Source organism: Felis catus, chromosome A2 (genome assembly GCF_018350175.1).
Source record: "Felis catus isolate Fca126 chromosome A2, F.catus_Fca126_mat1.0, whole genome shotgun sequence".
Lineage (NCBI taxonomy): Eukaryota > Metazoa > Chordata > Mammalia > Carnivora > Felidae > Felis > Felis catus.
Window position 1 is genome coordinate 163,360,833 of NC_058369.1, and position 24,928 is coordinate 163,385,760.

At 60.6% G+C, this 24,928-nt stretch overlaps 2 protein-coding genes across 9 annotated transcripts in view; one reads left to right on the top strand and one right to left on the bottom strand.

Moving 5' to 3' along the window:
- The first annotated feature begins 386 nt into the window (after positions 1–386).
- Positions 387–8,156, top strand: CHPF2 (chondroitin polymerizing factor 2). 2 transcript variants are annotated; one of them, XM_045053031.1, is made up of 6 exons: positions 387–2,240; positions 2,673–3,237; positions 3,827–4,009; positions 4,719–6,546; positions 6,901–7,050; positions 7,305–8,156. In XM_045053031.1, exons 1-4 carry the CDS (start codon positions 1,954–1,956, stop codon positions 6,024–6,026), a joined length of 2,343 nt encoding a protein of 780 aa, XP_044908966.1. In that variant the 5' UTR covers positions 387–1,953; the 3' UTR covers positions 6,027–6,546; positions 6,901–7,050; positions 7,305–8,156. The 2 variants fall into 2 exon arrangements, with proteins under 2 accessions (XP_044908966.1, XP_003983279.1); XM_003983230.6 differs by having other exon boundaries at positions 4,719–7,050.
- Positions 6,312–24,928, bottom strand: part of SMARCD3 (SWI/SNF related, matrix associated, actin dependent regulator of chromatin, subfamily d, member 3) — a 30,174-nt gene continuing 11,557 nt past the window's right edge. For 2 of the 7 annotated variants that reach the window (XM_019826030.3, XM_019826032.3), the window contains exons 3-14: positions 12,404–12,615; positions 10,633–10,675; positions 9,673–9,795; positions 9,414–9,552; positions 9,083–9,252; positions 8,807–8,908; positions 8,418–8,579; positions 7,606–7,703; positions 7,324–7,459; positions 6,922–7,044; positions 6,701–6,802; positions 6,312–6,505 (exon numbers count right to left, since the gene is read on the bottom strand). In XM_019826030.3, coding sequence (XP_019681589.1) covers positions 6,452–6,505; positions 6,701–6,802; positions 6,922–7,044; positions 7,324–7,459; positions 7,606–7,703; positions 8,418–8,579; positions 8,807–8,908; positions 9,083–9,252; positions 9,414–9,552; positions 9,673–9,795; positions 10,633–10,675; positions 12,404–12,615 — 1,464 coding nt within the window. In that variant the 3' untranslated portion in view covers positions 6,312–6,451. Of the gene's footprint in view, positions 6,506–6,700; positions 6,803–6,921; positions 7,045–7,323; positions 7,460–7,605; positions 7,704–8,417; positions 8,580–8,806; positions 8,909–9,082; positions 9,253–9,393; positions 9,553–9,672; positions 9,796–10,632; positions 10,676–12,403; positions 12,616–12,918; positions 13,236–15,558; positions 16,042–24,928 lie in introns of those variants that run through there. The other 5 variants (XM_019826029.3, XM_019826033.3, XM_003983231.6 and 2 more) reach the window with 5 other exon arrangements.

Here is a 24,928-nt window from a genome sequence, read left to right on the forward strand (position 1 = left end):
GTGTCATGCCGGTCTCAACTCTCAGCTCCCTGAGGGCAGGGACCACGCCCACCTCTCCACCGCTGGTTCGCTCCGTACTTACAACGACGGCCTGCAACTTAGTAGGCAGACAACAAACATTTCTGTAACAACGGGGAGAAGTCGAGGAGGAGGCAGGGGCGCGCCCATGGAGGAGGAGGAGGGCATTTTTTCCCCCAAGGCAGGTAACAGTGGAGGTTGAAGACGTGGGGCACCTTCCAGGCCACTCGTATCAGCGTCCGTAGAACGCACGCTAGCTCTTGGGGGCGGGTGCCTGGCCGGGCGGACACGTCACCCGCACCGCGGCTGCGCACTGCGAGGAGTGGGGCGGGGAGACCACCGAGACTGCGGAGGCGGAGCGAGCGACCGGATGCGGTCACCATAGAGACCGGGACTGACGGCGAGCGGAAGAGGAAGGCGCGGGCCGGGCTGTGAGGTGGCAGCGGCTGCAGCGGCGGAGCCGGCGCCTCGGTTGGGCACTGGGGTTTGTTCCCCCTTCCCCGCCCTTCCCCCTGCGGGGGCCACAGGGGCGCCGCTTCCGAGGACAGGAGCAGGTCCCACTCCCGCGCCCTCGTCCCTGCTCCCCCCAGGACGGTCCTGGCCGCGTGGACCACACCTGGGCCGCCTTTACCGGTCCTCCGCCTCCCCCCCGGCCCTGCTGCAGGGCCTCCCCCGTCGGGCCTCGGGGTGTGCCTGCTCTCCTTCGTCCGCTGGCGCAGGCAGGGCCTTTGCCCCGCCGACGGGCCTGGTAACGGGGTCTTTGCCCTCCGTTCCCAGCCGCGAACCTGCATTGCCTCCGCCGGAACAAACCCAGCCGAGTCCCCCAGCCCCTCCTCGACAGTTCCGTGACGCAGCCGGTTTTATTTCTGTTTGGAGACTAACAGCTAAAACTCGCTTTGGGCCTTCTTTCCAGGGCTGGAGCTGGTCTCTGATCGCTGAGAAGCAGATAGAGCAGGGGGTCTGGTCCTTGGCAGAGGTCACTTCCCAAGCCGGCCGAGCCTCCGTTTGCTTTTGCAGGAGCCGTGTGTTGTCTCTAGCTTCTCGCCTCCCCACTTTGGTTTGGCTTGGGGCCCTGGGGCCCTGGTAAAACCAGACACCGAATTGCTCTTACACAGCCAGAGTCACCGTCATTTGCTCGTCGTCTCTTCACAGAGGAAGGTGGGCAGCACCAGCCTCTCAGCAGCTAGGATTCAGAGAAGGATGCCCTGCAAAATGGCTCTATCAGCCATTGTGCTCCTCTGAGAGGCTCTCGGTGCTGATTCACCGTATCTGTCCACCTCACTTGGGTGGGCAGAACTGTGCACCATGCCAGTGGCTCCTGACCACTCCCAACTGGGAGGAGGGGTTACTCTAGCTGTGTGTTTCCGTAATGCTCAGGAGTAGGGTAGGGAGAGGCCCTCAACCCTTCCCTTGGGCTCGCCTTCAATAGCTAGTCGGCACCCCCTTTGGTACATTGAGTGAGCAACGTGCCCCCAGCCAGGGGCCCTTTGACAAAGGCCTACCGACGCAGGCTGTTGGAGTTGGGGCTGTTATTTTGATGGAGCATGCCCTTGGCCCCAGCCCCTTCTTTACTCGCTTCTGCTGTCTCCACTTAGATCCGGTCTACAGATGCATGTAGTCCTTCTTTCTGGGTTAGATTTGGCAGGATTGAGTTTTGTTTCCTCGTCATTCTGGAAGACAGACCATAAGCACATTAGTGGGTGAAATCGACTCTAATACTTACTGCCATTTAGACGAAGGGTTAAATCCGGCACCTTGAGGACTGAAGCCCAGGCATATGCTTCCTGGGGATGCTGGGCCTGGCAGCAGGCCTGGCAACCTTGCTGTGTCATTGACCTCATTGACCCCAGGCTTCCTGGATAAAACCATAGGCCTACTACTGGCCCGACACCCATCAACCTACTGATTGATCCTTGAGGCGGTCCCCTCTGGGGCATGCACGTGGCAGGGCCTGCCACCATGCGCCTGAGTTCCCTGTTGGCTCTGCTGCGACCAGCGCTGCCCCTCATCCTCGGGCTGTCTCTGGGGTGCAGCCTGAGCCTCTTGCGGGTTTCCTGGATCCAGGGTGAGGGAGAAGATCCCTGTGTAGAGGCCGTGGGGGAACCAGGAGTGCCACATAATCCAGACTCCAGAACTGGACTCGACCAAAGTGATGAAGACTTCAAACCCCGGATTGTCCCTTACTACAGGGATCCCAACAAGCCCTACAAGAAGGTGCTCAGGTGAGAGCTATGTGTGTACGTAGCCCCCAGACCCCACTTGAGCGCTGCTCTAAGTCCTTGTCTCTGCCTTCGCTGGTTAATCACTGTTAGGCTCCCAGAGCAATTGTTTGCCTTATTACCCATCATGATTGTTTCTATTTTTCCCTTCTCAGGTCTAAGAAGGTCTCACTCATTGGTGTTAAGTTAGTGTTGGATGTTTTTTAAACGGGGCAGGAATCACGTCTAACCATCTAATCCATCCTTAGACCCATCCCCAAATGAATTCCAGTGTCAGCGAACAATCACTGTAGTAGCTCATTAATGTTAGTGAGGAGGTGTCTCTCCTCTTTTCTCAACCCCAACCCACTCATTACTAGAGGGATGTGTATGCTGGGCAGACTGGGCTCCTAAAGATATAAGGAGTTGACCCCTGGCATGCTGGTCCCTCCGCAGGACTCGGTACATCCAGACGGAGCTGGGCTCTCGGGAGCGGTTGCTGGTGGCTGTCCTGACTTCCCGGGCCACCCTGTCCACTCTGGCTGTGGCCGTCAACCGCACGGTGGCCCACCACTTCCCTCGATTATTGTACTTCACGGGGCAGCGGGGGGCCCGGACTCCTGCGGGCATGCAGGTGGTATCTCACGGGGACGAACGGCCGGCCTGGCTCATGTCAGAGACCCTGCGCCACCTTCACACACACTTTGGGGCCGACTACGACTGGTTCTTCATCATGCAGGATGACACGTATGTCCAGGCCCCCCGCCTGGCAGCCCTTGCTGGCCACCTCAGCATCAACCAAGACCTGTACTTGGGCCGAGCGGAGGAGTTTATCGGCGCCGGCGAGCAGGCTCGGTACTGCCATGGGGGCTTTGGCTACCTGTTGTCACGGAGTCTCCTGCTCCGATTGCGGCCACATCTGGATGGCTGCCGAGGAGACATTCTCAGTGCCCGTCCCGATGAGTGGCTCGGCCGCTGCCTCATCGACTCTCTAGGCATCGGCTGTGTCTCGCAGCACCAGGTGACAGCCCTTTCGAGTCAATCTTGGCCCCTGACAGTTGGTAGTGGCTGAGCGATTGGTCTCCGGGGTGGCTGCGGCTGGCTCCTTCCCAGCAGCACCTTGGGGTTTTGTCCTTCCTAGCCGCCGACCCTGGCTAGAACCCCGGGGCCATCAAAGGTGGCATCTTGCCGGGGACCCTCTGAGCAAGGTAGAAAGGTGCCCCTGCTCGCCAGCTCCTCCCATCGCCACCCCCCCCCCCCGCCCTTCGCCCCCTCCTCTGACACATGCACAGTCGTAAACGATCTGGGAATGTCCTAGAGATGGCCACTGTCACGGGGAGTACAGTAAACCAGAGTAGTGGGAGTCCTTGCTGGCTCATGCCTTTCGTTCCCTGGAAGCAGTGGGGTCCTTCTTTAATTGCCTACCTAACATTCTTTTTTCCCGAATCCAGTAGCAAGACTAAGGCCAAGTTTCAGGGAACACCGGAATGAGCTCCTGCTCTCCGTCATGATGGCGGCGGTAAAAAGCATGCATGCTGAGTTCGGTTAAGCGTGGTTGGGATGGGCAGCCCTCCGTGTGTGGCACTGATTGGTCTGATTGGTCCCTTTAGGGGCAGCAGTATCGTTCCTTTGAGCTGGCCAAAAATAGGGACCCTGAGAAGGAGGGGAGCTCAGCTTTCCTGAGTGCCTTCGCAGTGCACCCTGTCTCCGAGGGAACCCTCATGTACAGGCTCCATAAACGCTTCAGCGCTCTGGAGCTGGAGCGGGCGTACAGCGAAATAGAGCAACTGCAGGTGAGCCCGGGCCCACGGCTGGAGGTCAGGGGGTGCTTCAGGCGTCCGGGGTCACAGTGAGCGGGCAGCTGAGTGAGAGGGGAGGCTGGCGGGGTGGAAGCGTGAAACAACTCCAAGGAGAAGAGACCCTCGGGGACCCAGGTCACTCGTGAGATAAGCCCCTGGTTCGACTTGGATGTGGTTAAAAGTGTTTGCAGGCGAACTATGAGGAGCAGGGCTCAGTATAGCACTTAGACACGATCACTTCAGCTTCTCTCCAGTTGTGCCTCTCCACCGGAGGAGCGGAAGCCCAGGAAGCCCTAAATCTCTAGCACTGTCCTTCAAAAGCCCAAGGGTAGATGTGGAAGAACCCTCCAGTTGATCGTGGGGAGTGGGGGGTGTCAGAGGTGGCATACAGGTGAAAGCCAAGGTTCTATTACGAAGAGGACGTACTCTGGGCCTGGAGAGAAAGGCTGCGAGCTTTAATCTCTGCAAAAGCACATTTCCCACCGCTTCCTTCTCACAGCAGCTGTGTAAGGTGCGTTATGATCCCTATGCTTTCTGCGTTTCACAGACAAGGATGGAAAGAACGAGGAATTGAGCGGTTAGCCAAGGGGGCACCTCACTAAGTGTTGGCAGAGTCAGGACAGAGCTCCAAAGCCAGGACGCTGGAACCTGGCTGGGTTCTGACGACCTAGAGAGCACTAACTGTGCATCCCTCCCACCCTAGGCTCAGATCCAGAACCTGACCGTGCTGACCCCCGAGGGCGAGGCAGGGCTGAGCTGGCCCATCGGGCTCCCGGCCCCTTTCACCCCACACTCTCGATTTGAGGTGCTGGGCTGGGACTACTTCACGGAGCAGCATACCTTCTCCTGCGCAGATGGGTCCCCCAAGTGCCCGCTGCAGGGGGCGAGCAGGGCGGACGTGGGTGACGCCGTGGAGACGGCCCTGGAGCAGCTGAATCGGCGCTATCAGCCCCGCCTGCGCTTCCAGAAGCAGCGGCTGCTCAACGGGTACCGGCGCTTCGACCCGGCGCGGGGCATGGAGTACACCCTGGACCTGCTGCTGGAGGCCGTGACGCAGCGCGGGCACCGGCGGGCCCTGGCCCGCAGGGTCAGCCTGCTGCGGCCCCTGAGCCGGGTGGAAATCCTGCCCATGCCCTACGTCACCGAGGCCACCCGCGTGCAGCTGGTGCTGCCACTCCCGGTGGCCGAAGCTGCCGCCGCCCTCGCTTTCCTCGAGGCCTTTGCAGCCAGTGTTCTGGAGCCGCGAGAGCACGCGCTGCTCACCCTGTTGCTGGTCTACGGACCTCGGGACGGTGGCCGGGGGGCCCCGGACCCATTTCTCGGGGTGAAGGCCGCGGCGGCCGAGTTAGAGCGGCGGCACCCCGGGACGAGGCTGGCCTGGCTTGCTGTGCGCGCGGAGGCCCCTTCCCAGGTGCGGCTCATGGACGTGGTCTCTAAGAAGCACCCCGTGGACACGCTTTTCTTCCTCACCACCGTGTGGACCAGGCCGGGGCCCGAAGTCCTCAACCGCTGCCGCATGAATGCTATCTCCGGCTGGCAGGCCTTCTTCCCAGTGCATTTCCAGGAGTTCAACCCTGCCCTGGCACCACAGAGATCTCCCGCGGGGCCCCCGGGGGCTGGCCCCGACCCCCCATCCCCTCCCGGTGCCGACCCTTCCCGGGGGGCTCCCGTAGGAGGCAGGTTTGACCGGCAGGCTTCCGCGGAGGGTTGCTTCTACAACGCCGACTACCTGGCGGCCCGAGCCCGCCTGGCCGGGGAACTGGCAGGCCAGGAAGAGGAGGAAGCCCTGGAGGGGCTGGAGGTGATGGATGTTTTCCTCCGGTTCTCAGGGCTCCACCTCTTCCGGGCCGTGGAGCCAGGGCTGGTGCAGAAGTTCTCCCTGCGAGACTGCAGCCCCCGGCTCAGCGAGGAGCTCTATCACCGCTGCCGCCTCAGCAACCTGGAGGGGCTGGGGGGCCGCGCCCAGCTCGCCATGGCTCTGTTCGAGCAGGAGCAGGCCAACAGCACCTAGCGCGCCCCGGGCCCGGCCCCTCCGTGGAGTTCCCCTCTCTGCCGCAGCCCCGGGAAGGGCAAGGCAAGATGGACGGACAGATGGAGAGCTTGTTGCTGTATTTTTTTTTTTTTTTTTAATAAGAAAACGTTATTAAAAGTGTCTTCTGCCAAACTGTTTTTAGGTCTAGGGGAAATGGAGTCAGGAGGAGAATCTGAGGGAGGGGGTAGGGAGGCTTCCCAGAGGGACCCGCCGCCTTCCCCCTTGTCCTTCCTCCCCGGTTGCCAATGACACACGAGGCTGCTCTCAGATGCATGAGCTTTAATCATTCCCCTGCCTCACCCGGAAGGCGTCAGAGGGGCGATGGCAGAGCCCGGGGGCGGGGCAGGCCCGGCCCAGAGGCCCTCAGCGGTGCTCCTGGTGCTCCTGCTCCTCCGCAGGGGCTCCTAGGTGGTGCGCACGACCAGCGACTGCTCCAGCTCCTGCCGGCGCTGCTGGATCTTTAGAGAAATAAGAATACTGGCAGGTTACGCTGTTGCTGGTGAGTGACAGGACAGTCCCAGCCACCCAGCCACCCTGGAAGAGCCTTTGGGAGCAGGGAGGGCTCTGTGGTGAGGGGGTTGGTAGAAGTGGCTGAGAAGCGGGACTTCTCTTGCAGTGAGGGGGAGGCCTGAGGGACACGGGCCCCTCCACACCTTGCAGTAGAAATAGCGGCTGACGGCTTCCTGGGACCAGGGCTGGTGGTAAAACTCAGCCCGGCGCTCCTCCTCAGGGTTGCCTGCCACGTCCGTCATCACCTGGGAGGAAGCGACAGGGTCAGCCCTGAGCCCGGACCCCCTCCGGCCCGCGTGTGACAACATTTATTGTCTTCCCAATATGCTTGTCTTCCATCCAGCGCTCCCTGAGTCCCCTTCACCTTGAGGTCCCGGCTCTGGGAGCGGAGCAGGTCTTGGATGTAGCCTTTGGGGTCTCTGGAGAAGCTTAGCATGAAGTCCCTCTGGATCTTGAGCTGGTTTATGGACTCAATCGTCTCATGGATCTGCAGGTAGAAAGACAGACGCTTTCACCTGGCCATGGGGATGTGGGGGAGGCGGGAAGGGGGGGGGATTTGCTGCATCCCTTTGAAGGACAGTCCCTCAGGTCCCTGACGCCTCTGCAGCCCCAGAGAATGGGGGATGGGCAGAGCTCCGAGTAGCGAGGGGAGGGCCACGTGCCCCCCCCCCCCCCAATCTCTCCATGGGCCTATGCTCTCGTCTGTTGTCTGTATTTTGTCATTTCTGGGTTAATGTCCCACTCCAGCTCTGGGCTCGGGCCCCACCTTACTGTCCAGAGCGCTGATCTCCTGCTGGTTGGCCGTGGACAGAAGGAAGCTGCTCATCTGTCCCTTCAGGGGCTCCTCCACCTCCACATCAATGTCATAGCACGCCGTCTTCTTCTGGTCCGACGGGTCCACGCTGCCAGGGAAGTCCAGGCCTTGGTGTCCGTGCTGCTGCCACAGAGGCCAGGGGCCCCAGGGGCAGACTGGCGGGGGGTGGGGGTGGGGAGAGGGAGGGCAGGACGGCAATGACTCCCTGGGCTGAGGAGCAAGCTGGGGCCTCACCTGATGACGTGGTTGATGACAATTGGGTCAGGGGGCAACAGCAGAGCTGTGAGGCGCTGGGGAATCTCAGAAAACTTCAGCCGGGGGCAATCAAAAATCTGAAGTAGGAGAGAGAGGGAGAGAGAGAGAGAGAGAGAGAGAGAGAGAGAGACACCACTCTCGTCTGCTTGAAAAGAGCAGAACTACAGTCCTAGAGCCTTCCATTCTGGGAAGGCGACGCCATGAGCCAGTCTAACTCCTCTCCTGGGGCCGGGACTAAGGTGTCTGGGGGTGGAGTGCGGACACAGAGGTGGGTGGGGGCCGCGCAGTGGTTGGAAGCATGGGCCCTGGGCCGGGGGCCGTGGTGCAAATCCTGCCTCTTCCCATTAACAGTGCAACCTTGAGCCCGTTCCCTAAATTCGGGGGCCTCGGTGTCTTCATCTCTAAAGCGGGTATGGTCATGGTACCTGTCTGCCAGGGCGGCTGTGAGGACCAAATGTGATCCACGTTAAGTGCCCGCGAGCATGCCTGGCACATGGCGAGTGCTCAATAAACACCAACTGTTACTTTGCTCCTCGAGTTTATCTGCTGTGTTTATTCAAAAAGTATTATTAACAATAATCTCTACTTTGGTAGAGCCTGGATCCGGGACTAGAGCCCAGGGCCCCTAACTCCAAGTGCCAAGACTATCATGTTCCCCAAACTGTTGGCCTCTTAACGTTCCTGGCTTGGTTAAATCTAGAAGCGTGTGCGGGCGTTGCCTTAGTAAAGGCACTTCCCCTACTGGTGCCTCTGCCTGCTCCCCACACCCCTGCGGTCAGGAGAGAGGGTACCTGCTGGAAATATTTGTCCCCATTGATGTATTCCTTGTCATGTGAGTCCTGCAGCCTGTTGGTTTTCACATACTGCCACAGGGCCTGCACGATGGCGGAGCGGCTCTGTGTGTGCAACCCCAGCAGCCGGGCCAAGCGGGGATCCAGTTTGAATTGGGGAGGCTGAGAAAAGATGGCCATGAAAATTAAATGAGAGAGAGGGAGTGGAAAGAGCTCAAGGCCAGGCAGCCTGGGGCCGGCGGGGACGTGGTGATTGGGCCCTAGGAAGGATGTTTCTGGAGAAAGTGAGGCAAGGAAGAGAACGGGGTCTCCCAGGGAACGCTCCGAAGACAAAGGGCGTGGGGGGCCCGAGGGCCTCATGGCAGGGGGGTAGGGCTGGGGGCAGAGACCTGGTAGTCCAGCATGAGAAGCAGCGTGCATCGTACGCTCAGGTCCCCCGGCCTCTTCACCTGGAAGCCGTCCGTCTCCTGGGTCGTGGGTGTGCGGTGCCACTGCCCGGGGAGGAGGCGGGGAGAGGGGGGAGAGCTGGGTCACCTCTGAGGCCCATCTGGGCTGGGGGGGGGCCAGGGGTCCCAGGGTGGTCCCTGGCCCACATCTGTGCGGCCGGTGAGACCGTTGTCTGTGGAAAGGTGGCAGTTCCAGGGCAAAAGAGGTCTGGGTCTTACCTCAACTAGGTGGTTGTCAGGGCCATAAAGGTCTTTGTCCAGCTCAATGACCAAACTCTTGAAGAAGGAAGAGAACTTCCGCTTCTGCTTGCTGGGCTGTGGGAGAGGAACAGGGACCGTGGGGGCAGGACAGGGACTGTGGGGGCAGGATGCGTTGGGAGCGGGTGGGGCTGGTCGGGTAGGGCGGCATGGTTAGAAGCAGGCCTCTGCCCCCAGAATGGCTCTTTAGGCCACCCACCCCTGGCCAGGGCTGACTCCCTAACCCATAGTGCCCACAGCTCGTTCTGTCCTCAGCTCGGCCCCATACCCACCCCAGGACACCTGGAGAGACCTGGGCCAGGACGTACGTCATCCAGGAGCTTCCCCTCCACCCGCAGCTCCCAGGAGGCGATGCTGCCATCGGAATCTTCAGCATCGGGCTTCGCAGGGTTAAACGTATTGGAGATATAAAGACGCAGCTTCCGCTTTTGCTGTAGAAATAAAGAGTGTAGTACAGAGCAAACGCCGCGTGTTCCCACTCCCGGGGCAGTCCCGCTCTCCGTATTTACAACAGGGCCTAAAGCCCTCTTCCTGCCCCCAAATCAAGACACCTTCATCGGCCTCTTCAGAGCCTCTTGGATGTCCACCCGCTTCCGCATGATGGTTTGATCTAGTTTCCTCTCAAATGCCAGGAGGTCCATATAAGCCTGGGACTCGGGGACCAGCTCCCGGATCTGGAAGAGAAGGAGCGAGGGGCTCAGCCAACCTTGGAGGCTGACCGTGCTTGTCACGCCGTCCCAGGGTATGAAGAGCAAAGAGCGTCGAGGAGAGCTGGCCAGGCTCAGGGCACGGAACTTTGAGAGTGCAAACGGGGACTTCTCCCCGGGACTGCACATCCAGTAGAAAGGACCTGGACATCTAAGCATAAAAAACGGCTTCTCCCTCTAGAGAGGTCCCTGCATTTCTTCACTAGGGGAGGCCAGAGCGGCCACGGAGCCCAGCCACTAGGGCCTCACCTCCTCATCCTGTCCCTTGTCACATGGCCTCTGGGCCTTCCTTGGGTGTCTGCAAAGTGGCTAGGACCCTGGGGTCCTTGGGACAGAGGACGTGGCTGCTTGCCTCTGCCCTGGTGCCTCACCTTGTCACTCCACCTGGCGTCTCAACCATAACCCCCCACACCTAGCTTGGCTTGGGTTCACTTCTGATGCTTCCGCTCCCTCCACTCCTCTGCCAGCCTTTGGTCCCCTAGCTCTTGTGCCCTCTTTGTCCCACACCTTTATGTCCGCGGACCCGCTGGAATTCAGTCCACTGCGCCCCCCGGGGCCCGGGACGCTGCCCCCCCTCTCCCCCCATGGCTCCGCCCCTTCCCTCCGCCCCCCCCCCTCTGGCCAGGGAGCCCCACTTCTTAATGAGCTTTTTAAACAAACAGTGGAAGTGACTGGGCCGCTGCAGCTCTGCTCCTGAGGGGGGAGGGGAAGCGGCCCAGGGTGGGGAGGGGGGCGGTGGGGGGAGAGGAGGCAGAGTGGCAAAGGGCGGGGGGTGGGCTGGGGGCTGCTGTGAAAGGCACTCACCCTTTGAGGGAGGATTTTGTCAGCCATCTTCCTCCTCTTGGCACTGTACATTTTTTAAAGAAAAAACCAGGTTACCATGGCGACAGATCTGGGAGTAACGAGGCCACCTGCTAAATTATCCCGACATCTCCACCCGCCTAGCTGGGGTTCCCACAGCCCGCTTGTCCGCCCGCCCAAGGGGCGCCGGCAGTGGGTCTGGCATGGCGTTAAGTCCTCTTGCGGGGAGCAGATGCGGTCTCGTCCCTTCTCTAGCCTGGGAGCCCCTTTCCACCCCACCACACCCGCAGGCCAGAGAAATTTAGACTTAGGAGGGGTGGGGGTGGGGGAGCTGCAAAAGTGTTTGAGAAAAGCTAGAGAGGGGGAGGACAGAGGAGAGGGAGGAGGGATTCTGAGGACTTTCCCTTTCTGTGAAGCAGGGGTGCACAGTCCAAGGTGGCCTGAGCTCGGAGGGAGGGGACCCCCGACACGCTACCGCATCCCTGAAACAGGAGGTGAAGGCTGAGCTGGGGGGAGGGACTTGTACCCCTGGCACCCTGGGCTTGGAAGGGGCTTGACGGGCAGGGAGTGCTCATGCCCTTGGATCACCTGCCAACAGATGATCAGAAACAGCCCCATAGGGATCCGGAGAGAGAGAGTGCTCTCTTGTGGGGCACGACTGCGGGCTGACCCTGGGGTGGCAGCAGGGACACGGACTCTTCCTGACCCGCTAGCTGCTTCTGATTCCCAAGAGCACCCCAGGAAATCCTTGGCGAGTTGAGATTAGAACTCAGCCCGGAGGACGGCTCCGTACTGCCCTTGCGTGGTGTTCATCACTGCCTCCTCCTGTCCAAAAACCTCTTCTAAGGCCAGGTAAGCACCTTTCACAAAAGGTCTGATTTGTTTTGAAGAAACGGTCTACGTGAAATTCTCCGTTCATACAAGACAAACCAGGAACGCGCGTACTGTGTAAGAGCGTGATTCACGTTGCAAAAGAATTCATCATGGGATTCCTATAAATGGTGAATTTTCCTTGATGTGTAAAAAATATTTAATAATGAGGTAAGATCCGTATTACTCCTTTTATAGGACTCCATCTGGTGTGCAAAGGGAAGCATGTGTGTTTGGTTAAATAGTGAAACCCAGAGGGGCATCTCTCTTGCCAGACACCAGCAGGGGCTTTTGGGGTGACACCAGCTGGCTCAGACGGGGAAATGGGCTGGCCCCTGGCGATGAAGAGGTAGACCTGGTCCAGACGACGGATCGGGGCAGCTCTTTAGCCTCTGAGGCCCTAAGAATCACCTGAGAGCAGGACTGTGGGAAGACCACCCACCCACAGGACAAATCCCCAGGCTCCACCCCCCTGGCCAGAGAGTCGCATTCAGAATATCTGGAGTGGGGCTTTTTAAACAGTCCAGCCAGGGGACCGAGGAAGGTGCCCTGGACAGCCACACTTGGAGGAACACAGTCCCTGAAGCTCAGCCCTCAGTCCTGCCGCCAGCCCCACCCCCACCCCGGAGACAGAAGCATCTCCCAGAACCTGGGGACGAGGGGTGGAGAGAGGGACCGAGCAGGTGACACGGCGGAGGGCGCGACGGCCGCGGCCTCCGCGCCTGCGGTGGGCACACAAAGGAACCAGACCAGTGCCCCCTCAGCCCACCTCCCCAGAGGGCATCCCACCGGGGACGGCCCGTCCCTCGCTGCCCGTTCTTCCTCGCTCCTTCCAGTCTCGCGCCTCACCCACCCCGTCCCTGGGGTCCCGTGGCCCGCCCCCTCCGCGCTGGGCCCCACTCACCTGCGGCTCCGCGCGGGGGCGGTGGGCACCGGCTGGCCCTGGCTCTGGGCCTGGCTCTGGCCGGGCGGGGGCGCTGCTCGCTTGCGGGCGGGCTCCATGCCCGCGGGGGCCAGGCCGGGTCGCACGGCGGGGCTGCCCATGTACGGGGAGCCCGGGGGGCCCATGGGCGCCCCCTGGTGGGGCATCCGGGCTCCAGACGGCATCCCGGGGCGCTGGGGGTGGGGTGGGGACGGAGGTGAAGCAGAAACGGGCGCCCGCCGCTCGGACCAGGGCCCCGGTTCCAGGCGCGGTGAGCCGCGTCTCTCCCACCCCGAGCCCCCCGGCCGGTGACCCTGATGCCGCCAGCGTGAGCGAGGGGTGGGAGGGGCAGGGGCGCCGCCACCGCGCGGCTCGGCGGAGGGGGCTTTGCGTCTCGCTGCAGGAAGCTAACTGAAGCCAGGCAACGGCACCGGGCATCGCCAGCCTCGGATTTGCGGAAGGTGCCGCGAAAATGAATATTAATGGCGCCTCTCAACCTTTTCAGCGGATGTTCACATCCACGCGCTCCTCTGCAAGACAGACTGAGGGGGGTCCTTCCATCCCCACTTGACGGATGAGGCAACCGTGGCTCAAGGAGAAAAGCGACCTAGCCAAGGTCACGCAGCTCCTCCCGGCAAAGGCGGCGCTGAACTGCCGTTTCCCGCGGGGGGCCGGGGCGGCTCGCTCTCCGCAGCCTCGTCTGGGTTCGAGGCCCGGCTCCCTGCTGGGACCTCTGGCCCCCCTTTCCACTCTGCTTCTCCGTCCACCCCCTGGGCTGTCCTGCCTCGCGCTCGCCCTCCCTCCCCATCGAAGCCAGCTCTTCTCTCTGGGCCCCTGCTTTTGGCCCCTCAGCCCCAACCCACACCCCCTTTGGCTGGTTCCAAGCCTCCACACCCAGGGGCTTGGGAGGCTTAGCCACCCCCACCCCCACCCCCACGCCCCGTAATTTGCTCCCAAGGTGAAGGCTGGAGGCCACCGGAGACAGTGAGGTCACACCCTGCCAGGATTCTAGGAGAGGACAGGAGGCAGCTGGGCTGGAGGTGGGCTGCCCAGAGGGCTTGGATAGCTCAAAGGCACTGGCATTTCCTCTTACACCCATCTCCCCCTTCCTGTCCGCCTGGATTACCAGAGATGTTTCCATCCTATAGAACCCCTCTGCTTCTCCCCCTACCCCAGTGAGGTAGGAAGGAGTCAGGGCTCCAAGGAAGCCACGGAGAGCAAGATGAGGCAGGTGTATTCCCCTGCCACCTCAGATGGGATGTAGATGAGATCCAAGTTCATTAAGTGAAGTGTTTTACAGACTTTTTAAATCCCACTTGTCCGGATTCCAGAAGAGGGATTGGCGAAGGCCAGAGGGGCTGTCAAATGGCGGGTGGGCGTGATGGGGACAAAGCGAGCAGGAAGACGAGGGAACTAGGGATGCGGCCCCTGTGCCCGTTACCATTTACTTGCCACGCACTTTGTCCCCTGGAGTGCAGATGCCCCCCCCCCCCCGCCTCCAGGCACAAGGAGGAGCCCTAGGCCCGAGCTGGGTGAATTCCTTCTAACTGCCAACTCTCCCTTCTGTCCCTCTTGCCCTGCGCCGTGCCCTGCTCCGTATCTAACCCTAACGCCCGGCCAGCCAGCTGTCCCTGTCCCTCTCTCCCACAGTGAAAACTGCCTGTCCATGTATCTGCCTCCCCCACCCCACCTGACCCTGTCACTCACATCTCCAGAGTGGGTGGCCCAGAATGGAGCCTAGGCCCAGCCCCGCCAGCATAGATGGACTACAGGGAGTGGAGCGGAGGGACTCACAGCCACCCAAGAACTGAAGCTCTAAGTTGGCCAAATAAAAAAAATCCACATGTATATCCCCTCTCTCTCCTGGATGGGCCTTTTTTAAAGGGACTCCCCCAAGCAGCAAGACTAGACTGGCACTCAGCTGAGAGACACAGGCCCCCCTGGGAAGTTGCCCCAGGGATCTCTGGGACTGGAGGACAGGCGGCCCGGCGAAACCCCCTTCACCCAATCAGCTGCTCTCCCATTCTTCAAGGCCAGCGATACTTGCTGATCTGCTGAAGAGGCCCTGAGAGGGAAACTTCCAGAGCCCCCAGAGGGCTGCACTAGCTACCAGGGCCACCCAACAAAGGGCCAAGACCCTAGGGACTCTGGCCCTCCTCACTGAGAATGTGCCTTCTTTCGGGTCACAACCAAATTTGGCCATAGGCAACCTGACTGACTCCTCTGTACCCAACTCCAACCCAACCCCGGTAGCCATCCCAAGTCTTACAGCCCCTGCCTCTCCCATTCCACCGCCCTCCACATGGCTCCCAACCTGGCTCCTGCTGCCTCAGCCTGAGGTCCCATCCCTCAGGTCACCCTGGGCTCCCTCAGGTTCCCTGCGTGCCTTCCAAGTCGGCTGGCGGCAGGACCGTGCTGGCCCGCCCCTTTGGTCTCTAGGCCTCACATCCCTGACTCCAGCCCTTCCTTCACACCTTTGAGGCATTAAGGACATGAGCTTCTGGTGGCTGAGTCTGCCAAGGGGGTCCTCAGACCCCTTAACTTGGGGTCTGTCCCTAGAGAGGGTCTCTCTCTGACCCCCGTGGGCAGAGGCCACCAGCAAAGGCCCAGAGCCCTCCTGCCAGGATGCAGAGGTTGTTCAGCTAGAGAGCTTCCCGCTCACGGTGCCTCCAGGGTCACCTGCTCCTTGCTCTCGGAGACACAGAGAGACACTGTCCCAACGGATGGGCAGACAACCCAGCCTACCCGATGCCATGTCCCCCACCCCCACCGCGGGGGGGGAGGGCAGGGGAACACCTGGGCCCACCAGGCAGAGAACAGAAGACAACACGTCTGGTACGGAGGGGACCCCCCCCACTTGGGGGGGGGGGACAGTCCCCAAGTCCCACCCCCAGCCCCTGACAAGGACCCATGCAAACGCCTCCCGTCCCCGCCCGGGCACCCATCCCCGGCCCGCCGCCTGACGACGTGTTCGAGTGCCAGGGCGCCGGCACAGTCCCGGGGCTGGGCCGCGGGGCCGCGGCGCCCCTGCCGGAGGGGTGGGAGAGCGGGAGCCCCCTCCCGGCCCCTCCCGATCATCCCTCCATTCAGCCCGAGCCAGCTCGCTCACCCTCCCCCGCTAACTTTCCCCCACTCACCACCCCATGGACCAGAAACTCAAAAAGTTTGCTTTTCGTGGCTTTGCGCGCCCCTCCGGCAACTTCGTCCGCGGCCATCGGGGTGGGCTCAGCGGCTCCTCTCACTCTCTCTCTCTCTTCCTCTTTCTTTCCCTTTTCTGCCTTTTTTTTTCCTCCAACTCTCCCCTCTGAGTCCTGCTGGGCTCTCTCACACTTCTACTCGAGCGGAGTGGGGAGGGGGCCCCTTCAGGGCTGCCCTGACGGCCCACGGCCCACGCCGCCGCCGCCCGCCCGCCGCCGCCGCCGCCGCCGCCGCGGCTGCCGCATTCCTGCACTGATAAGACAGAAATAGTCCGGCGGCCCGGGGTCTGCCTGTTGACTCGGCGGGGACAGAAACGCCTGCCTTTCCAACCCTCGCTGTCCAAACAGCGCAGATAAGCGGCGAGGCACGCCGGCAAGCCCGGCTCGCGGGCGCTGGGCAGCGGCACTGCAGCCCGAGGCCGCCCGAGGGCCCGCGGGGAGGCGGCGCGGGGAGGGGACGCGAGGGGAGGTGGCGGGGGGCTCGCCGGCCACCCGGGCTCTCGCCACAAATAGTTTCTCGGTTAGGGAATTCGCCGGCACGGCCAGGCAGGGAACAGTCAGTTCCAACTTTCCCCCAAGTGGCTCCTGCTGCATTTCTGAGGCCCTTTCCCCAGAGACCTGGCAGGCCAAGTAGGGAAACATTCGCTGGAAGGAATCCGGGGGTGGGGGGGGGGGAGAGCCCGGAGCCCGGAGGAGGCCTTCCTCCTGCACCAGGCCGTCAGTGGTGGGTGTGCCCGGGGAGGCGGTGTCCCCTCGCGTCCACAGATGTGTGCGCCCTTGTCTCGCCCGCTGTGTGTGTGTCTGCACCCTTGTGTGGGCACGGCTCGGTGGCTGTGGGTGTGATTGTTTACGTGCGTGCACAGACAAACGGCTTCTCTGTGTGCCTCCCTCCACGGGAGCCTCTGGTGCGTGTGCGCGCTTGTGGGTGCGTGTGTGGCAGGACATGGCCTGTGCCTTCCAGCTCCGTGTGAGTCTATTTCTGGGGATGTGAGTCTTTGTTTGTCTCTATGTGAGAAAGCGAGGGCAATGGGGGAAGGATTTCGGAAAAAGGAGGTGGATGGGACTCATGAGAACAGGAAGAGAGAATGAGAGGGGAGGCTAGGCGCTGGGGTGGGTGCTTGGGTGGATGGGCAGAGAGAACGAGGCAAGGTGGGCCTCGTGGCTTTGGAATGGGGCATGAGGTGGGCGTAGGGGACCCAGAAGCGCTGGGGCTACTGGGTATGGCAGGGCCAGCCTCCAGGCCCCAAAGAAAGCCCGGGGAGTGTGGGATTCTGAGGGAGCCCTAGAAGAGGCAGTGTGGAGGGAGCTGGCAGTCCCTGGGGCGAAGGAGGGACAGGAAACAGGAGGGACAAATCCTGAGCTCACCAGGCTGGGAACCACAGCACCACCCTTGCCCCCAAAGGCCACGCCCCTCTCTCCTCCTTCTGGAGAAAGAGCCCAAGGGCTTTGGGACGACAGTGGGTCAAGTTTATGTGCCTCTAGGGGCTGCACTGCCAGAAGCCAGGTGAGGGCAGGGAAATGCAGGGGGAATTTGTTGGACAACTTATTTGAAGTTACACCCTAAAGACCCAGAGTTACACTCGGGGATCCTCAACCCCTTCAAAATGCCTTCAGAGGTCAGACGAAGAACCAAGGGAGTGTTCTGCCCAGAGAGCCCTTTTGCCTGCAGCCTGATTTCCTAGGACCCTGGTTGTGCTCCTGCCTGTCACTGTCCACTCAGGTGCCCACTGTCAATCTCCTGAAAGGTCAGAGTGGTCCAGGATAACCTTCCTTTACCGCTGGCTTAACAAGGGACCTAGATATCCCCTTCCTACCAAATCTCTACCCAGCTTCCCCCATAGACTCACCAGTCTGTCCACTAACGTCCAAAACCCCTCGCTCATTCCCATTTCTAAGCCTCTGCTCCCACACTGTTCTTTTGCCCAGAATCCCTCTACTGCTCCTCTGCCTGTCCAGATTACATTCATCCTTTAAAGCTGAGCATGGGCCCCACCTCCTCCAGGAAGCCTTCCCTAGTTCCACTCCTGCGCACCAACCTTTCTCTTCTTTGAATGCCCATTGCCATCGATGCTATGCTGTGAATTGGCACTTGCCTGACCAGCGTCTGAGATGGTAGGTTTGGCTTCCCAAATGTGGTCCCCTGACATCAGGATCCGGTCTTTACGTCCTGCTACCTTCCCCCATGCCGGGACACAGGGGCTCACCATCAAATGCCTGCTAACTCTTGCAACCACCCGAAGCCCAGTGGGCCAGTGAACGGAGCTCACACTCTGCCACTTACCTGAAGATGTGAGACCCCATGGGCACCCCCACCCACTGTGGGTGCTTCCCGCGCGGGCATGTGAGACCCCAGACCTTAGAGGTTCTGGGGGACTGGGGCAGGGGCAGTCACCTTTAGGCTCTGTGTAAAGCTCAGAGTTCTCAACTCTCCGAGAGGCCTTCTGGGGCAAGAAGATAGCAAAGAGGCTGACAGGCACCCCAGCTCGGGCAGCTAAGTTTGAGGGGGATATGAAGGACAGCGGGAATGCCCAGCATTGGGGAGGGGACTGGTCTTGGTGGTGGGGGAGACTGCAGGAGGTGGTCAGACCAAGGGCCCTGGTGGTACCCAAGAAGTGGTGAGTGTCACCCAAGTCCAAAGATGACTCCCTCCAGAGCCACCCCAGCACCAGCCCCGGCTCCCCCAGCCGCTTCGCTGGGAGACACCCTTATGCCAGCACAGACAGCAGATACATAATGCATACAGGCCCCTCGGGCACACACATGAGTGCAAACGCTGGAGGCACAAGGAACCACACGGATTTGCACGCACAGGCACATCTTGACCTCCTCCCAGCCCACTCACAAGATGTGATTGACCAGGCGCGGGCCAGCGGGCACGTTGGCCTACTGCTTTTAGGGAGGCGACCCTAGGTGTGCGGACCCGGGGCGGGGAGCCTTCAGACCAGACAGCAGAGGCGCAGGTGTGGGTGCCCGGAGCCCCGACTCGCATCTCACAAAGGCCAGGATCCCCAGCTGCTCAGCCCCAGAAGAGCGCTCAGCAGCGCCACGGCCACAGCCACAGGCCCGGGCGAGGTGGAGGCCCCGGGAGAGCCCCGATTCCAGCTGGCAGGGGGCCTTCCTCCCAGCCCAGCCGGGCCCCTAGCCCCGGCCCGACCGGCCCAGGCCGTGCTCCGGGCAGACCGTGCGCGCGTCCGGGCAGAGGGCGGCCGCCCTGCGGCGCGGAGCCGGAGTCCCCCCTGCCGTCCCCCCATCTCTCCTTCCCTCCGAAGCACCACCAGCACCAAATGGCAAAGCGCCTCTCCCCGCTCAGGGAGAGATGCGCCGCGGCCGGCGGGACGGGCTCGGCGGCCCCCCTCCACCGCGCCGGAGCGGAGGGCGGCCGGGCGCGGGGGGCACGTCCCGGCCCGCGGCCGCCCGCCCTCGCCCTCGCCCGCCCCGGGCCCGGGCAGCGGCGGGAGCCGGACGGGAGCCGGCCCGGGCATGCGCACTGCGGCCTCCCTCCCGGTGAAGGTCAGCCCAGGGCCTGGCTGCAGGACTCGGTGGCGGCGGGGGAGGCGGAGGAGGGAGGAGGGATGCAGCGGAGAGACTTAACTCCTTCCCTGCGGGAAGATGGGCAGCGAGGCTGAGGCCGGAGCCCGCTGGTCCCACCCTCCCCGCCTTCAGTGGAAGTCCTGTTACGGGGACCCGGCTCTGGGGGGAGGGGGAGGAGGGGCCGGGGAGGGAGGATGGAAGAAGGAGGCTAGGAGGAGAGGAGGGGAGCTGGGAAGGGGAGAGGGAGGAAGGCGAGGGAGGAACAAAGGAAATCAGACTGAAGGGAGAGACCTCTTTCCGCTGCCCCCTTTTCTGTATACCCCCAGCAATATTACCCTCACTGATTGGGGCGTGAGCCTGTGTGTGTGTGTGTGTGTGTGTGTGTGTGTGTGTGTGTGTGGTGTGTGTGAGAGAGAGAGAGAGAGACAGACAGACAGACGGAAAGTGCCCACCTGGAGCTCTCAGGCTAAGGACCTCTGATCTCTGTGTTCTGGCCCATTGCTAACCAGCTCCCACCTTCTCCTCTGGTCACTAAACCCAGGACATGCAGGGGTCCCAGAGGCGGCTCTGACCCAGCCTACCCGCCTGGCCTCAATCCTGGGCCCCCAAGGAACCCCTGCTAGACCTTGGGGCCAGGCCCAGTCCCCAGAGACGGGTGGAGGGGAGCCTGCACCTTAACCCCCCACCTCTGGTGAGGAACTTCTCCCAGCCAGCAGACCGGACAGGGGCGGACAGGCCCAGGATGTCTCGGGGCACAATCCTCCTCCTCCAGGCTGCCCCCACTACTCTTCCCAGGCCAGAGCAGCGCTGGGTGCCTCTCCCTTTGTGCGAGAATGTTTCTGTGGCTGGACACCCCCTGCTACTATCAAGGGGGCCCTCTGTCTCTTTGTGTGACTTTGCCTTTCTGTGTCAGTTTTGCAAACACACGCAAGAAAGACAAATATGATAGAAAGAAGCAAAAAACATAACACAAAAAAACCAAAGATAAACGAGGACACCAAGATAATTGTGTGACCTTGGGCAAGTTGTTCTACCTCCCTGCCCCTCAGCTTTCTCGGGAGTAAAAGGAGGGGCGTAGGCAGATGATTCCTAGGGCCTTCCTGCCCTGAAATCCAAGGATTCTGTAAGACAGAGACAGGAACCAAGGCAGACCAGGCGGGAAGGAGAGGGAGACAGAAACAGAGAGAAATAGGCCCACACCATTTAACCAAAGGCGTTAACCCGAGGTGAGACCTGGTCCTTGTCACTCACACTGCCATTGAGCCCTTACCACTGTGCAGTCAGCCTCCTGGGAGCAGGGCAAGGCCTTGCCCGGGTCCCCAGGGTCCTGCTCAGTTAGCAGGTGTACGAGAAAGATAAGTGGCACGATGGAGTCCTTCCTCTCTTGTTACGCGGGGGGTTTCGTCAGTCTAATGGGGTGCTCTGCGGCCCCCTCTCTGACCCCCACCTACACCTCACACACGATAACTGCAAACATCAGCATGTTGAAACTGCCGGCCACAGGAGGGGTGGAGAGATGGGTCACGGGGGCCTGAGCACCCACCAGCCCAGAGGGGAGGCACATTTTGGATATGTGGCAGCTTTGCACTCTCCCCTCACCACCGACCGCCATAAATTGGTCCCTTGGGGCCATCCATGCCCAACAGCTTATAGCACTATGAAAAAAAAACACACACACAAAACAAACAAACAAACAAAAAAAACGAGCCACACTGGCCTGCTCTCCATCTTGGGGAGGATGGGGAGGTATCTACACGGGATCCTGAGGTGTGCTCTAAGTCCCCTGCAGCCTAGGGGTGCCACATGGGGCCAGCTCTGCCTGGTGCGGTGGTAGGGAGGTGCATCCTCACTCCCCAGCCAGCTCCCTCCGGACCAACACTGGCCTGTCTAGTAGATTCAGGGGCAAAAACAAGGGATTCACGTCCTTGGGACTCGCAGGCTGTTAAGACTCCAGGTGGTGGCGAGCCTTTCCTGCCTCCGCCGGCCTCCTGAGCTGCCCATCCCAGCCAGGGCCTGGGAACGCACCCATCCCACCGTGCCCTCTGCCTGGCTGAAGCCATCACTCCTGCCCTGTTTACACCCCCATGGCTCCCAGGCTCCTGCCCTCCTTTTCCTTGGCAGACAGGAGCCCCATCCCAGCACCTCTGACTCCTCTCCTCGCTCTCCTGGAACTCAGTGCTTCCTCATGACCAGTGTCAGGACAGTCTCCTGGTGGCTTAATGTCCTGCCCCTTACCCCGCCCCCCCCACCGGAGGAGCTTCTGAGGCCTCAGCTACTACTCTGCCCAGGTGGTCAGAGGGACTCCTGAGAACCGCTGCATTTTGCAGTCTGGGATGTCACCTGAGTGAAGAAAACTGAGTAGAATAAACAAAAACAAAAACAAAAACAAGACAAAACTTCATGTCCTTAAAGAATTTTTCAGGGAAATTAAGCCAAATGCCACCGTGCATGGACTGTGTAGACAAAACATGCCTGGAAGCCACACGCAGACCTGGTCTCCCAGGTATCTTCAACTCCGTTAGGAGTCAAGGGTGGGCCGTGCAGGGGCTGAGGGGGCTGAGAAAGCCATGCCCTCCCCTCCTCACACGACACTCTGTCTCTCCCATGGTCTGCCTTGAGTGCACCTGCCTTCCTGCCATGATGTGTTCTCCCTGCTCGTGTCAGGCACCACAGAAGGCCCCAGACTCCCCTCACCGGTACCCTCAGCTGCATAAGGCTCTGTGTAGCCCCTCTTCTCCCAGTTCCCGACCTGAACCCTTCCACTGCGCGGTCTGTCACAGATAAAACTTTCCAATACACTTGGCCGCTTCCGTGAACATCGCTTTTGCTTTCTTGTAGCAGAAGCCCTCCAGGACCCACTCCCCCCCAAACTGCCACTGTGGTGGCAGAATTTTTCCCAGAGCACCCCTACCACTGGCCTCAGGGTGAGTAGGGGCCCTCCTTGCCCCTCGCAGCTGCTTCCAGAGCCCTGGCTCTGCATCTGCCCCACGTCTGGTGCCCGTTTCTCGAGGGCTCTAGCCCCTGGCTCGCTGTCCCTCCCTGACACTCGGAGACACTCACGGACTCTGTCCTGTTCTTGCTGCTCTCTGGGGATCTTCACGGGGGGTCTTTCCACACCTCTGGTCTCTCGCTCCGTGGCCACCTCTCCTCTGGAAATTCTCCACCCTCCCTCAGCCACCTGCTCCAGGGTCACCTTCTGGGTCTGGTCACTCCAGTGGCCCCTCACCCCCTTATCAGTCCGAAGCAGCTCACTCTGACTGCCACCCTGTCTCCTTCCAGCTCACTCTGCCCAGCTCCCTGATGCCCAAAGCCCGTGACTCCACTGGAACCGCTGGTCCATTTCTCTGACCTGCACCCCTCATCACAATGAGACTGTTACATATGATCCTCTTTTTTTAAATGATAAAACACATAACATAAAATTTACCATTTTAACATGCTTTGCACATACACGCTCTTGACTCTCTTACTTAAGTGTTCAATCCAGTTTCGCCAACTCCTCCCCTGTCCCCGGGACCTGAAGGTGGCTGGAGAAAGACACACGGCCACCCTGACCAGGTCTCGCTGTCAGTTCAGGAGCACCGACTTTACCTGGCCTCCTGCTGCCCAGCCGTCCCCCTGTCCCTCGTCCACGCACACCCCCTCCCACTCCGCTTCCTACACGAGTCTCCACATCTTCTCCCCTCCAACCTCCAGCTCCTCCCCCGCTCCTGCTCCCAGTTGAGGCCCTGGCTTCTCACCTCACGGAGACACAAAAGCTTCTAAAGAACTTTCACCTAGCCACCTCAGGGCATGCTTCCAGTCAGTTAAAGCATCCGACTTTGGCTCAGGGCAGGATCTCATAGTTTTGTGAGTTCGAGCCCCGCATCAGGCTCTCTGATGTCAGCGCCCTCCCTCTGCCCCGACCCCGCTCATGCTTTCTCTCTCTCTCTCTGTCTCAAAAATAAACACTGGGGCGTCTGGGTGGCTCAGTCGGTTGAGCGTCCGACTCTTGGTTTCCGCTCGGGTCATGATGGCGTGGTTTGTGGGTTCGGGCCCCACACTGGGCTCTGCGCTGACCATGCGGAGCCTGCTTGGGATGCTCTCCCTCTCTCTGCCCCTGCCGTGCTCGTGCTGTCTCTGTCTCTCTCAAAATAAAGAAAATGATAAATAAATAAATAAATAAATAAGCATTAAAACAATAATAAATTTTTAAAAATTTTAAAACCAGGAGATGGTCTTTGAGGCTGGTCTATGATCAAGGATTTCATAGTCCAAGCTAGACTCGGCCTCTCTCGTGACCCCACACAGGGTACCCTCTTTACTCTTGGGCTTGAATAGCTGTGGAGACGGCTGAGAGGCCTCATGAAGACTTACCAGGGAGTGGGCAGAAGGGAGGAAAGGGAAGGAGTGGTCTCAGAACCTTCTTGGTGCCCACACCTTGTTTCCAGGAGGATCCTTTGTAATTAAGGCCAGCTGGTGCCCAGCCCACCTGTATAATGAACCCCCTCCGGGTAGCCCCTCAGCCAGCCCTGATGCCCTTGCCCTTGCTCCCAGATCGGGGCTTTTGTTTTGGCCATTGCCACCTAGTCTGTCCTGGGACAGGGCTGGGACAGGGAGGCCTTACTGCCCTACCCATTGTCCCCGTTCTTCGGGGGTCCCGTCCTCCCCCAGGCCCTGAACCCACTGCCCTGGGTGGGGTCTCTGCAGGCACCAAAGTGTGATTACTCTGAGCTTAGACCCAAGAACAGGGCTTCTCAGCCTTAGCACCATTGACATTTGGGGCTGGATGATTCTTTATTGTGGGGGCCGTCTCATGTATCGTAAGATGTCAGTAGCATCCCTGGCCTCTATCCAGTAAATTCTAAAAGCACTCCCCCCGGCCCCCCTCCAGTGCAACAAACAAAAATATCTCCCAACATCGGCCTTTGTCCCTGGAGGGTGAAGTTGCCCCCCGGGGTTGAGAAGCCGTGCTCTTGAGCTGGATGGTCTTGGGTTCACACTCAGCTCAGCCACTGGGTGGCCGTAACTTTGTACAGGTTACTCGACCCATCTGAGCTCCATTTTCCCTGTCTTCAAGACAGGGAGCCCTACGCCTGACTCACCGGTAGATGTGAGGATTCAGACGAGGTCGTGTTATGTGCGGAATTCAGCACGGCGCCTGCCACAGAGGACACATTTAACAAGTAATCGCTGCCATTACTGGATTCCTGATGCTAAGCTGGCCCGAGCCTGCGGGGCTTGGCTGCCTCTGCTCTGCCTTATCTCTGGGTCCTAGCGGTCCTGCTGTCGAACAGCCCCCAGTTGGGAGAGTAGTGAAAACAGGGGGCCCCCAGAGCCCCCCAGCTGTGGGACCGTCCCACATACCATGGAGGGTACCTCTGAGGGGTCAGCCAGGCAATTATTCACAGTGGCTAATTCTGGTGGCTCTGGGAGCCCGTGAAGAGTCTGGGTTCCACCCAAACCACCGGAAGCTTCCTTGAGCACAGAAAGTGGCATTAGTCTGCAGGGTGGGTCTTACACGGGAAGCCTGTGTGTGCAGCCCAGAAACTTGGTAAAGGGCTGCAGAAAAGGAGGGCAGGGAAACATTCCGAAGCCACCAGACGGAGCAAAGCACCTGCATTCACACCTAAGAAGAATTCTACGGGAGACCACCGGGCCAGGAGAAGCTGAGGTTTAAGAGCTGCCAAGGGAAGCATCTGCAAGAAAAGCAGGGAGGGCCTCCTCGCACGCCTGTCCCCTTCCTCGTCTGCCGTCCTGCCGCTCACTTGGCGGGCACCTCCTGTGTGACTGTTCAGTG

Excerpts from the sequence above, each read along its gene's own strand:
- CHPF2 (XM_003983230.6), top strand. The coding sequence starts at position 1,954 with ATGCACGTGGCAGGGCCTGCCACCATGCGCCTGAGTTCCCTGTTGGCT. Across the intron at positions 3,238-3,826 it reads GCTGTGTCTCGCAGCACCAG|GGGCAGCAGTATCGTTCCTT; the intron begins GTGACAGCCCTT and ends TGGTCCCTTTAG. Across the intron at positions 4,010-4,718 it reads GCGAAATAGAGCAACTGCAG|GCTCAGATCCAGAACCTGAC; the intron begins GTGAGCCCGGGC and ends CTCCCACCCTAG.